This window comes from Medicago sativa, chromosome 3, assembly GCF_051527215.1.
Source record: "Medicago sativa cultivar Bolivia chromosome 3, Bolivia_mono, whole genome shotgun sequence".
Classification (NCBI taxonomy): Eukaryota; Viridiplantae; Streptophyta; class Magnoliopsida; order Fabales; family Fabaceae; genus Medicago; species Medicago sativa.
In genome coordinates, this window is record NC_140751.1 from 6,712,655 (window position 1) to 6,726,337 (window position 13,683).

A 13,683-nucleotide genomic window follows, 5' to 3' on the forward strand; every position below is an offset into this window, starting at 1 on the left:
ACAACATCACATGCTACTTGCTTTTGCTTTTCTAGATTCGAATTTGATTCCATTCCATCATCTCACTTAGGTTAAACTCTACTTCCTTCCGCCATTTTCATCAAATCAGGTACATCTTCTTCATTCATTTTCACCACATTTTACGTTTTTTTTTTTTTTTTGTAATTATTTTGCTATTTCACTGGTTTTTAACATGATTCATGAATTTTATGATTGTTCATGTATTTGTGTTGAGTAGTAGTTGCTATGAAAAAGCATTCTACTTTGTGTGTTGTTCAAGATTTGATGGGTTGTTTAGATCACACGAAATTGCGGTTTTTTGAATGAATGATTTTTTCTCAAAATTTATATGTTTGTACTTTGAAGTTTGAAATTTGAATGAATGGAGAGTGAGAGAGAGAGAGAGAGAGAGGTTCATTTTTAGATGTTACTATAAGTATTTTAGTAAGAGCCTATTTGAATGAACAGCTTAATTTAGTGCTTATAGTATAAGGGATTATGTGCAAACTAGACTTGTTGGGATTGAGTTATCTGAGCTTTTCTATGGGCATAAGCACTTTGAGGCTGTTTGGGAGAACTTTTGTAAACAACTTATGATTTATAAAATGTTTGCACGCTGTTTTCATCTTATTTTCGTAAGTTCTAAGAGATAGCTTATGAAAACAGCTTAGAGGAAAACAATTTAACTTTATTTTATCTTTTGTTATAGAAGTAGCTTATACATAAATGCTTATGTTATAAGCTGCATTTTAAACTGTTTATCCAAACAAGGTCACAACGAAAGAAAAAATAAAACTAATTCATAAGCTATTTCGAGAGCTTATGAAATAAGCTGAAAAAAACTTATAAACATGTCATAAGCTGTTTTCATAACTAGTCTCCCAAATGCTTATGCCTGTAGATAAACTCAAATAAGTCAATCCAAAAAGACCCGAATTCTTCTGTTAATTTGTCTTGCCACTGCATTTCCTTTAGCTGTAGGTTACATATTTTGTGTTTAGTGAACACAACACAATATGTACTTCAAATTTGTTATTATTTTAATTGATTAGATACAACATATTTGTTTGCTTTATATTTTTTCTGTGTACTGGACATATCTGATTAGTTACTATGTTTATTTCGTCAATTTATTCTTCAAATTGCAGAGAGAGAATGTATATTGGGCCGCATGGTGTTGCAGCTCTGCATAGACACAAATATAGCGGCGTAGATCATTCCTATGTGGCCAAATATGTACTACAGCCCTTTTGGACTTGGTTTGTTACTTTGTTTCCCCTATGGATGCCGTGAGTACTTCTTTCATTTCAAACTAAGGTTTTTGTTTTTTTGTCATAAACATATAACTTATTTATTTTATAAACAAACTTATATCAATGATAACTTTATATTATAATTGCTATGTATCTTCATCTTGATACGATCATTACCAGTTTTTTTAATGAACACCACAAAGTTAGACGTAGCCTTAAAGTATAGAGAGGGTTTCGGAGGGAATGAAAAGAGGGGGGTAAAGTTTCTCATTCTGAATCAAGAGTTATATAAAGTTATAAAAGTGATAAAGGATTAGAATATCAAGCTTTACGATAGATGTCATTGTTTCCTTTCATTCTAAAAATTTTCAGTAGATGCTTTGCATTTTCTGGCTTTACCACACAGAAACTCATTCACTGAGACAATACATCATTTACTCTTCTGTTGATATTTTGTTTAATTATTCTACAATCTTGGTTTTAATCTCTTAATTCACTAACTTACACATTTTTGTTTTATTTATCCTCATCACTTGGCAATTTGGCATTCTGCAGACCAAACATGGTATACCGCATCTTCCTTTTTTTTTTTTTTTTGTAGTATTATCGATAATTGTTACTGTTATTAAATAACCTACATTCTTGGCACTGATACCTCTTAAATTGTTTGGTTGCAGATAACTCTGACAGGATTTATGTTCTTACTAATATCTGCATTGCTTGGATATGTGAGTGGAACTTAAGCCCATTAATCTTTTTGCTTCATAAAGTTGGAAGTCATAATAGTGATAATTTTTCAACGTCTCACAACATTTTTCATTTCGCCGAATGATATACTTGAAATTTGCAATTTGTAGAAATGAGTATACGAAGTATCTTTAAGATTGCTGTTGATTTCATGCTTCACTGAGTTTTTCTTTAGTAGAAGTGTCTATTACGCAGTCCTGGAAGGGAATTTGGATATAGTGTGAATGAATGTGTTGAAACAGTAAATTCCTTAACCATCACACTGAAATTTCTTTATTTATCCAGATATACTCACCTCAATTGGACACGGCTCCTCCAAGATGGGTTCATGTTGCACACGGGCTACTTCTGTTTTTATACCAGGTCGGTTAAATTCTCATATTGTGGTGCTTGCACACTTAGTCTCCATCATCTGATGGGTAGCCCTACTTTGCTGTCTTGTTATAACCAACCCTGGTAATTTGTTTGCTTAAATATGTATTTGAACCTGGAACTTGAAGTCTTCTGTAGTAAGTAGATATTTTTTATTTATATATTTTTTCGTTTTTAGTCCCTACATTTCACAAAATAGTGTTTTAGTTCTTTTTTTTTGGTATGTGACTCTCAGTATCTAGAAACCTCATTGGACTCTGACTAATCCAAGTCGAGGTAAGTGGGCCAAAGACTATTTCATGTTGCAAAACGCTTTCATCACCTATTTTTAATTCTCTCCAAGGACTTGAAAACACAGTTAATGACTAAAACACTATTTTTGTAAAACATTATGACTCTGATGAATAAATAAATAGCGATCATTTTAAAAGAAATATTTTCTGGGACCAAAAAGCATACGAATTTAAATTTTTCTTATGTAATCAGTTGCGTTAATTCTCTGATCTCATTCAAGCAAATAATATGTGCTCTGCTGAATCTTCATAGCATTGTTTTGCTTCAAATTGATTCTAAATGAATTCAATTAAGATGTGTTTCAGATCTATAGGCTGGTGACCTACTGATTGAAGCCTATCATGTTTCATGTGATATTATCAGAATTCCATGAGCCTTTGAAATTATTTTATTCTATTTGGTTTATTTGTTCAATGTGTTGTTCATATCCTGTCCTGTCCTCACTAAGTAATCATTATATTTTTAGGAGTTTTGTGCAATACAGTCTTCTGGTTTATCTACAGGGGGTTTTACCATGTGAATATGATGCCTAAGTTTCCATTGAATTGATTAATTTGATTATTGTTTTCGTTTATATAATGTGTGTTTTTTAGAAGGGCTTATTTATTTTGTTTTTTTGAAAAGGGAAGGGCTTATGTATGCATGTTTACATATATTGCTATGCTTATATTTACTTGCTACTTGCTTAGACATTTGATGCTGTTGATGGGAAGCAAGCGAGAAGAACAAATTCTTCAAGCCCATTGGGGGAGTTGTTTGATCATGGTTATTTTCCTTCCTCAAGCTTTTCATTCTATTATATTTCGTCATGTATGCTTCTATGTCATTAATAAAGATATTTTCAACTGCATTGCAGGGTGTGATGCACTTGCTTGTGCAGTATGTCTCTTTTAGCTTTGGTTATTGTTTTGAAACCATTCAAAGAAAATAAAGACAATCATCTATAAAAATTGATTTTCAGCTTGAAGCACTTGCTTTTGGGAGCACAGCCATGTGTGGAAGAAGTACTTTCTTGTGGTGGATAATATCTGCAGTTACATTTTATGGGGCAACCTGGGAGTAGTAAGTTATTTTGTTCAATTAATATTAAGTAGACAATATGTTATATTACATCGTATATTTTTTTTTAAAACAATAGTACCTCTGCCCCTAAATATAAATTTCTATTTACCAAATCACGTGAATTTAAAAGTTGATAGTAATATTAAATTTGTTGACAATTGATATTGTTTTACAAATTTACCGTTAAAGGAGAGATAATTAGTCTATGTTTTCATCATAGTATTTATTATATAGGTTGTAAAAAAATGATGTAATAATTTTGAGTGGAGTGTTAGAGATAATCACATGCTTTGACATGCCTTAGTTATTACACACTCCGGTCCTATTTATTTATTTACTATTTATCTATCTATAAGAGACGTTTGGGTCAGCAAAAGTTGATGTACCTGGTGCAATATTTAGATCATATACGTCAATTTTTGTTGACCCAAATGTCTCTTATAAGTAGGACCGGAGGGAGTGGTTGTTAATGGGATTGGAATTAGCAATCACCCAAATGTCTCTTATAAGTAGGACCGGAGGGAGTGGTTGTTAATGGGATTGGAATTAGCAATCACATTAACTTGTATTTATTTATTTATTTTTTTTTTTTTGGTAGATAGACGAAATGGCAAAGCCATTATAAACTCACACACAAGTGGAGGTACCGGGGTTTGAACCCCGGTCATGGCATCCGGCCTAACAATTTCGGCATTTTTGCCAGTTGAGCTAGGACTTCTGGATACATTAACTTGTATTTATTGTAAATACATTATAAATACAGCTTTGTGTAGTCTCATTAGACACACTTAAATTACAAGGAGTATATTGGTAAAGAAATCGTTAATGTAGTATAAAATTTGAAAGAGGTCCTATAAGAAGGGACAAGGAAAAATTTCAAGAGGGCCCTATATTTAGGGACAAAGGTAGTATTTTTGTAAGCTTTTATTAAAAAGTCTTGCAAAGAGAGCAGTAAAGTAACAAAAAACCGCAATGAAAGCAGAAAAACAAAGGAAATCGCCTAGATGGCAATTAGGGTAATACACGGAACCAAGGTCCCCAACGTATCTCATGATATCATGTAGAATTGGAGAATAATTTTCTGAATATTATTTCAACAGTACACAAAAACGGAGAAAATAGGGAGAGAACAAGTAAGAGAGATGGGTATTGAATCTAAAAATATTATTTCACTTATCTAGCACATACAACACTGTATCACTTCAATTGTACACAATATAGTAGTTAGTTAACAATCTACTAGCTAAATAACTGACTGGCTTATCTACAACAAGGGAGTGTGATGTACTAGATTGGTAGAGGGGAGAGAGAGAAAGGGGTTCTGGAAATCAAGTCAGACCTAGGGAGAGGTTGAGCGCTCTCAAAGCAGCTCTGTTGTGTATTCCACATTCATTCCTCAAGATCCTATTGATCCATAGGAGTCTCTAATTGAATTCTTTTATTTTCTTCAATCTTTTCTCTTGAAGCCAATTGATCCTATCATTCTTTTGACAATTTGGCATGATAATATATATTAATACCATATTCCATGCTCTGTTGTCAAACGCGGCCGCTCCCGGCGCGGAGCGGCCAAAAATGAACTGCCGCGTCACAGCGCCACCGCGCAGCGCGTTTGGAGAAAGCGGGTTTCGCGGCCGCAATCCGGTGGAGCGGGGCGGACCAAAAGCGGGTCAAGGCGGCCGCTTTTCACGTAAAACCACTTTTCAGGGTCGAAACAGCTGGATCTGAGATCAGAACAGCTGGATCTGAGGTTGAAACAGCTGAATCTGAGGTCGGAACAGCTGGATCTGAGATCGGAATGAAAGAAGAATGAGAAGAAATGAAAAATAATGATGAATGTTGGAGAAGAAGGAGGTCTGGCGGTGAAACAAGATGAGAAAGACGGTGGAGCTATCTTTCCTCTTCAATGTTGTTCAACTTTTGTACATAGAGAGAGAATAATAAAGTTGGAAAAATACAAATAAAATAATGTTTTTTTTTTTTAAAGAACAAATAAAATAATGTTGTTCAACTTTTGTACATAGAGAGAGAATAATAAAGTTGGAATAATGTACATAAAATAATATATTAAGCCTTTCAAGATGAAGATTACGTAGGCAACTGATACTGTGGTGTGGTTCTCAAGAGTCAAGTAGCTGTACAACTACAAAGTATGACTGATTCATCACGGTACAACTACAATGTGTAATAATACTAATTATGAATAAGCTCATAAAAAATATATTAAATGGTAATATTAAGTATATTTTTCATTTATATTAATACTAAAAATCAATTAAGTTTTTATTAAAATTGAAAATAAACTAATTATTAGTGAAAATGAATTAATTAATCTTTAATTTTTCATCTATATTAATACTAAAATCAACATTATAGTATTTTAGTATTAAATATATTAGTGTCCGCGTCATGTAATAGCGTCCGCGTCGCGCCCGCATACCGCGCCGCGTCAATTTTTGGGGTGGCCGCACCGCGCCGCGTTTCCGCTTTGACAACTATGATTCCATGTATACTTTTTGACGGAATAAAGATGTTGATTTTCTTTTAAATACTTTGGATGCAGCTATTTCATCAATACACTTATACTGCCTGTTGTAAATGGACCTACTGAAGGTCTTATGCTAATATACCTCGCTCACTTTTTCACTGCTATCGTGGGTATGCCTTTCTTTGAGTTCTGGTTTTTAATATTATATATGCTTAAAACTCAAACATATTATTATTGCTGTTATTATTATTCTACAGGTGCTGAGTGGTGGGCTCAGCAATTTGGAACATCTTTGCCTTTTTTGAATTGGTTGCCTTTTATTGCGGGTAAGACTGTATTTTATATGGTGTTCTTTTATATTTGGGACAATGGTGTTCTTTCTATACCTGGTACAATGGGTTAGAGATCTCTATTTTTTTAATGCTATTTGTGGTAACTATTACATTTGTACACCAGTTTCATGAATAACAACCCCTAAAAAGTTTTATCTTTCTTTTCTTTTTCAAGTATATGGAGACAAATATTTGTTCATTTAACCGTTTACTATGTGAGAAATATTAGATCTACCGGCTCATGTCCTCATTTTCAATCCAACTCTTAATTTTGCTTGTTCACTGTCCTTCCAGTTCAGATGCTTCCTTATCTTTGTATGAGCTTGGGATCTTTGTCATTTAAAAAATGCTGACTTTTTTACTCTAATTTTTGTTTTTAAAGTTTTGCTTAGGAAACAGTGATCTATTTTCTTTCATTGTTTTCTATGCAAAACTTCGAAAACAGTAAATAGAGTGAAAACAAGGGAATCTTTTTTTTGTTATTAAAAGTGAAAATAAAAATGTAAAACAGAAAAACGTTTTCACAAATCAACGTTTATATTTTCTTATTTGTGTACTTATCTGATAAACTTGTAAGAATAAATTGAAGGCTGTGTAGTTTGGACTACGAAATAAATAAGTGGGGTGTGTTCGATATGCCTTTCAGATTGAGCTTGGCTTCATAGCCTTTTGGTGATATAGTGGACTAAAACTTGAAAATTATTATTGGTCTATTTATTGTTAGCATCATTGTTGTGTAAGTTCTTTCTTGATATATTATTGCTTGATATTGACTTCATTCTTGATTTCAGATGTCCCAACATACAAAGCTGCAATGTATTTGATGGTAGTTTTTGGTGCTATACCAACTGTCATATTCAAGTATGTATTAGCTAAAACCTGAAGTTTAATGTTTACTAGCATGTACAGTACGGCGTTCGTCCTAGGCAGAATATTTCCGAATTCTTTTCCAAGTCCGAAACCTGAGATAATTTCTTTAGGTTGACTTTTAATTATGTTACTAAGTATACTATTAGCATTAATGGGCTAAAACTGTAGACCCAATTTGTTACAACAACAACAACAACCAAGCCTTATCCCACTAAGTGGGGTCGGCTACATGGATCAAATCACGCCACAGTGTTCTATCATAAACCATATTTGGATCCAACTCATTGACCTCTACATCCTAATCAGTATAGTATTTTATATCTTTTTATCTGGATTACAATTTGTTAGAATCTGGAAAATGCAATATACGTCTTTATATCTTTTTATAGTATTTTATAGCATCTTAGATGTTCTTGTAGGGTTGCTTCCTGATTTTGTTAGATTTCTTGATTTGTTTCTATATTTGATTAGGATTTGGAGTCTAGTACTAGTATCACCTCATATTATATCTTATCAATGTAACGTCCAATTTTTTGGAGTATCTATTCATTCATTTTCTCCTTCCTTACCTAAAACCTATGATTTTCCACCTGGTATCAGATTAACACAATTCTTTGTGACCTATTCCATCCCAATTCCAGTACTGAGTTCTTTAAAATCTGTTACTCTTTTATTTTGTATACTTTATTTCCCCGAACTTTCTTTTCTGTGACTGCTTCGCCACACTTTTGGCCATGAGATTTTCCAATCACTAAAATGCTTGATTTTCCCTCAACTTCACTTTCTCCCTTTCTCTTCTGGAACTGTGAATGTTTGATCTACCCTTCTCTGCGTATCTTTTCACTATGGATCTTTTCAACTAGCTAACCACACCATCATCTTCTGGCCCCAGATTCTTCAATGGTAGAAGCAGTGCCGTCAGTGTAACTCTGACCTGCTACCTTTGCCCATCAGGTTATTTCAACTTTTTCTGTCATGTTAGGATGTGTCAATTTGTTATTTGTATTTTTTCTGTTTGAAGCTACCAAATGTATTTGGAGCTTGCTGTGCTTGATTGTTTGTTAACTAATTTCTCTCTGGTTGAAGTTCATTCTAGCAATCTCATTATCTCTCTAGCAACATTATCTTGTTGACATTCCCTGCATGCTTGGGTTACCTTTTTGGTCATGTTTTAGAGTCCACCATACATATGTGGGCATGCGTGGTACTTTCTGTTTTTATGGGTTTATATGTATTTAAGCATAACAAGTTTCAGCTCAAGGGAAGTGTCACGTAGAATTAGAATAAAATTCTCAATAGTATATTAATATTGTAATTGCATTTTAGATTCTTTTCAAGTATCTTAGATGGTTTCGTAGGAGTATTCTCTAGATTTCTTTCTATTATATGATCCCCCCTTTTTTAATTAGGATTACGAGATTATTACTGATACAACTTACAAGTAGGGCTTAGTGATTTGTATTTTGCATCACATCTTATTACCATATATCAATTTAATATGTTATCTCTTTGAGTCTCTATTCTCTCTTTCTCTTTTATTACCTACACCATATAATTTGAACACAAGTATAGGATTAGGACATACTTCATTCTTATTTTTTATATTCATTTAGTGACATTTTTATGGATGTTTAGAATTATATTTCTTAAATCATCCATGTAAGCAACAAAGAGTGTACGATATTTTTAAGATCAAATTGATCCTTGTGTTATTTGATGAAGGTCTTTTCATATGTCAACATAATATTTTGTTTCCATGCAGTTTTCTTAATGTTTATAAGGCTGTGAAGGCAAAAAACAGAAGTCTGCTCCTTGCATTGGCAATGGTAACATATTTTCCTATCAGAATTCTTCTCCTGTAATCTGGTTGCTTTTTTGATGCGTGTTTTTTTGTTGTTGGCAGCTTTACCCATTTGTTGTCCTTGTGGGAGGAGTGCTTGTGTGGTATAAACTCAATTCAAGATGCATTGTTTTTTTCCCAGTTTGTTTGGGCAATATGCACATTCCATTTTTCTTTTTCTTTTTTGTGTATATAAGCTTTGTTGATTTTGGTGCAGGGATTATTTATCACCTTCTGACATCATAGCTAGTTATCCACATTTAGTTGTTTCGGGAACAGGACTTGCTTTCGGATATCTCGTGGTAAGATATTTGTTTCTTTTCGGATACCCAAAAAAATGCTGTTTAAGGCTTCATTTTTCTTTTCTCGTTTTTATAGCCAACTGCCTGTTTTTATGTCATTACGTTTGGTGACTGTTTTAGCTGGATACCGTTCATTAGTGTCACTTTTCTTGGGTTCTTTGGTAAATGTATAGATTTAAACAGGGCCAGATTAATCAATATAGTTTATGGCCTTCTGTTTTCATGAAAAATCTAGTTTTAAGAAGCCATGCTTTTTTTTGTCAATTACTAAATGTTGTCTATGAGATCCATTAATTTATTTGTGGTCTTGGGCAAATCATTGATCCTCTTTTGGTTAGATTTTGAGCATTGATGCTAAAAGTATATATTGATATTTATTCTACAATATGGCTTTGATATTTTATTGCTAACACATAATTTGAAATAGAAGTTCTTTGCTTGCTACTATTCTTGTGGTAGGTTATGTTCCCCTTAGCAGTTTCTTTGCAATTATATTTCTAAAATTATAGATCTTGCACTTACTACTTAGCTTTCTTAGGTAGACAATCTAACTCTTTGTATTATGAATTTGTCTGAGGGAAGCTTAATTTTGCAGGGAAGGATGATTTTGGCCCACTTTTGTGAAGAACCAAAGGGTTTAAAAACTGGAATGTGCATGGTATGAAGCTGTTTTATTTGGATGTTACTTTCTCCAATTTTTTTTTAAGATGTTCTTTTTTTTCTTCTTCTTTTCATATTGGTAAAATCTAGCTTTAAATTTGATACATGATAGGAAATTATGGTTTCATCTGATCCATGTTTCTGACCCTACCTAGTGAGAAAAGGCTTTATTATTGTAGTTGTCATATCAGTGTCTAATGCAAAACTGTATCTTTAATTGTATAATCATAGTCATATTAATATTTAAAGAAGCATCATTCATAATGTGTCCATCGACAATTGAATGACCAAGATGTCAGCTCAATAAACATACTTTGATCAATCTTATTAGAAGATTTCATTCAAGTGACTAATTGTTGAAGTTTATTACTCAAAGATAATTGATGTAAGTGCTGTTTATCTTATACAGTCCCTCGTGTATCTCCCATTCGCCATTGCTAACGCACTTGCGTCAAGGCTAAATGATGGGTACGTACCTTGATTTTGCATTCTAAATTACATTGATGGATGTGGTTTATGTTGATTTATGACTGTCGCGTGTATCTTCTTTTGAGAAATTTATTATATATTTTTGGCAGGGTTCCGTTAGTTGACGAGAGATTAGTTCTTCTTGGTTACGTTGCATTTACAGGTACAACTACTTTTTTCTTTTCTTCACGAAAAAACAATACAAAAGGATTAATATCCTCCTATAGGAAATAAAAAAAACAATGACCTGAACTAGAAGGAAACGTTTATTTCTTTTGATTATAATTCTGTTTCTGCATACACAGGCACCCTCTACATGCATTTTGCAACATCTGTCATCCACGAAATTACTGATGCACTCGGAATATATTGCTTCAGGTATATTATTACTAGCATTAGATTAGTGTATTTGCTTATGCCTTTATTTCCTTTTTATGATGCCTAATTTATTATAAACACATTTCAAAAATTATTTAACATGCTACTTGTTGGAAATATTATGGCAATAGAGAAGTGTATTCTTTGAGTAAAACAGTGCTCCTTTTATAGAAGAAGTACACAATGTCAACTCCTCAAACTGATATCAATAATAAATACTAAAAATATTGTAATATTCTTCAGCACTACTCTACATGGATTATTTGGTTATATTAGTACATCAATCTGCATGTTTGTTAAACTTGTACTTGTGGAAAAGTTGGTGATAAGTGTGGTTTATTTATTTATTTCTGTTCTTGTTGAGAACAATGTCTTGATTCTAAGTGTCTTGCCTTTTGTTTGATTACAGGATAACTAGGAAGGAAGCTTGAAACTATCCAAGATTTCATTTAGGTGCTCCCTTTTTATTGGACAGGAGTTGTGTCCTTTTCCAATATATTGTAAACTAGTAACATTTTGTTCAAACATGTGTGTTTGCCCGGCGAGTAATCTAAGTACATTATTGGGAATATATAGGTATTAGGTAGGGAATGTGTATTCTTATGTTACGTAGTACAATTGTATTCATAAGTACCAAAAATTTCTAAGAAAAAAAATTACTTCCATATTCTCATGATTTCATCCTTGGAAAAAAAAATAAAATCCCATGAGGTAGGGTTAAATTTATGTGCACAATTTCAAATACAAAATTCCTATCTTCTAGTAACATTTTCCATTTGAAATTCATAAAGCCTGGATTTGTTGCTTCATAAAGGAATCTTCAAAGTGCATAGGGAGTAGGGACACGATAAATATCAATACAACATACTCCCTCCGTCCCGGAATAACTGACCCATTTTCTAAAAAAAATGTCCCAAAATAACTAACCCATTTCAATTTTCAATACAACTTTCATCATTTCCAATACAATTTAACACTAAATAATATTACTTTTATCATTCCCAATACAATATATTCCACTTTTCCCTTTATTTATACATTTTTCTTAATATGTGTGAAAAACAAAATTGTGTCAATTAAATTGGGACGGAGGTAGTACTAACTAAAGTGTTTGGATGTAAACAATCGAAGTCAATTCTAGCCTCAAACTCAAATTTTCATTGAAGCTGTAATTTTTAGCTTCAGCGATTAATTTTAATGAGAGTTGCTTAAGATTTTTATCACAATATTGAGCCTTAGTGAATGCAACTTGTGAGGCACAATGACTTTTATATCTTTTGCGTGATTTTAAAATTCTTCATCAATATTACAAGGATATCTAAATATTTATAGTTAGGGTTCCTGGAATAAAGAGAGATTGAAGGAGAATCAGGGTTCCATGAAATGAAGGATAGGAGGAATGCATTAGGAGCATAACAAATCACAATCATTCAACCTATAAAGACAAACGTGGGTTCCACTCCCTTCATCCCTTATGCATAGGTTAAGATTTTGACTATTGGGATTTGGAGATTTTAGCTTAAATGTGTTGGAACATGTTTCATGCATATAGATTATAGTTGGGTTACGAGGGGAGTTCGGGGGACCATCCACATTAGGTAAGAGCAACCACAAATGAAGGGAGACACCACACTTTTATCCAAAATCTTATAAAGTGCCCATCTTCTACTTTTTTGACTGATGTGAGACTTTTAAATCACACTTGATGTTATTGCATGCTTAAATTATGTGTTTTCATCTTGATTGAACATGTATGAATGCTCCTTGTTTGATTATGACCATGATTATAGCTGTAATACTAATTTAATAAATGTTAATCTACCGTAGAATAAGGTTAAGTGTGGGTGGGTTGAGAAATGTAGGAATAGAGTAGATTGAGTAAGTAAGGGAAGGAAGAAAGAAAATTATGGTACTCATAATTGGAATATCCTATAAGTAAGGCATACATAACTTTTTCTACAAATATAATTTGTAAGTGAAATTTGAACCATCGGAAAGCAGACAAAATTATCTACATTATGAACCTTAGAAATGTTGAATTTCATCAAGTAGAGAATGAGAGATCCTGATTACAAGTTGGGTAGAAGTTTTTACCATGTGTCCTCTAGCTTGTATATGTTCTTTAGTTAAACTGAACCAATTAGTTACTTAAACTCCAAATCAAAAGTTTTGTTTACTAAAATCCTATTCTGTTTTATATTTTAATTAAATAATCGAAGTTGAGGTCTAACTATTAGAAAACTGAAATTTGGGACAACTTTGATAGAATTGCATATACACAAGATGTTTGATGATATAATTGTTGATCTGAGGTTGATGATTTAAAACACAACATTTCTTTTAAGGGATTTAAAAGACAACATTGTGTATAGATGTTCTATAATTCTAAGACAACTAAACATTAAGATTAATCTATGGTCGTTTGAGGGATGAATTGATGAATAAGTAAGTAAGATAAGGGTCTTGCTAACAAGTGCCCTAAGGGCATTGTTTAAGGAACCCACAAAAGGAAATATTGTCTTGAAAATACAAGTCAAACAAGTATAAAAGTTTTAACTACACAATTTCCAATGCAAACGTTACTACTTTTGAATGCTTAAACAATGCCCTAAGGGCA

At 32.7% G+C, this 13,683-nt stretch overlaps 1 protein-coding gene across 2 annotated transcripts in view; it reads left to right on the top strand.

Moving 5' to 3' along the window:
- Positions 1-13,683, top strand: part of LOC146935277 (choline/ethanolaminephosphotransferase 1-like) — a 32,284-nt gene continuing 18,601 nt past the window's right edge. The window contains exons 1-19 of one of the 2 annotated variants that reach the window (XM_085750461.1): positions 1-109; positions 1,149-1,289; positions 1,809-1,818; positions 1,931-1,981; positions 2,286-2,363; positions 3,356-3,431; positions 3,523-3,545; positions 3,628-3,728; positions 6,292-6,386; positions 6,474-6,542; positions 7,340-7,409; positions 9,181-9,244; positions 9,322-9,362; positions 9,476-9,560; positions 10,156-10,218; positions 10,630-10,688; positions 10,799-10,851; positions 10,994-11,066; positions 11,476-11,768. In XM_085750461.1, coding sequence (XP_085606587.1) covers positions 1,156-1,289; positions 1,809-1,818; positions 1,931-1,981; positions 2,286-2,363; positions 3,356-3,431; positions 3,523-3,545; positions 3,628-3,728; positions 6,292-6,386; positions 6,474-6,542; positions 7,340-7,409; positions 9,181-9,244; positions 9,322-9,362; positions 9,476-9,560; positions 10,156-10,218; positions 10,630-10,688; positions 10,799-10,851; positions 10,994-11,066; positions 11,476-11,497 — 1,167 coding nt within the window. In that variant the 5' untranslated portion in view covers positions 1-109; positions 1,149-1,155 and the 3' untranslated portion in view covers positions 11,498-11,768. Of the gene's footprint in view, positions 110-1,148; positions 1,290-1,808; positions 1,819-1,859; positions 1,982-2,285; positions 2,364-3,355; positions 3,432-3,522; positions 3,546-3,627; positions 3,729-6,291; positions 6,387-6,473; positions 6,543-7,339; positions 7,410-9,180; positions 9,245-9,321; positions 9,363-9,475; positions 9,561-10,155; positions 10,219-10,629; positions 10,689-10,798; positions 10,852-10,993; positions 11,067-11,475; positions 11,769-13,683 lie in introns of those variants that run through there. The other variant, XR_015030177.1, reaches the window with a different exon arrangement.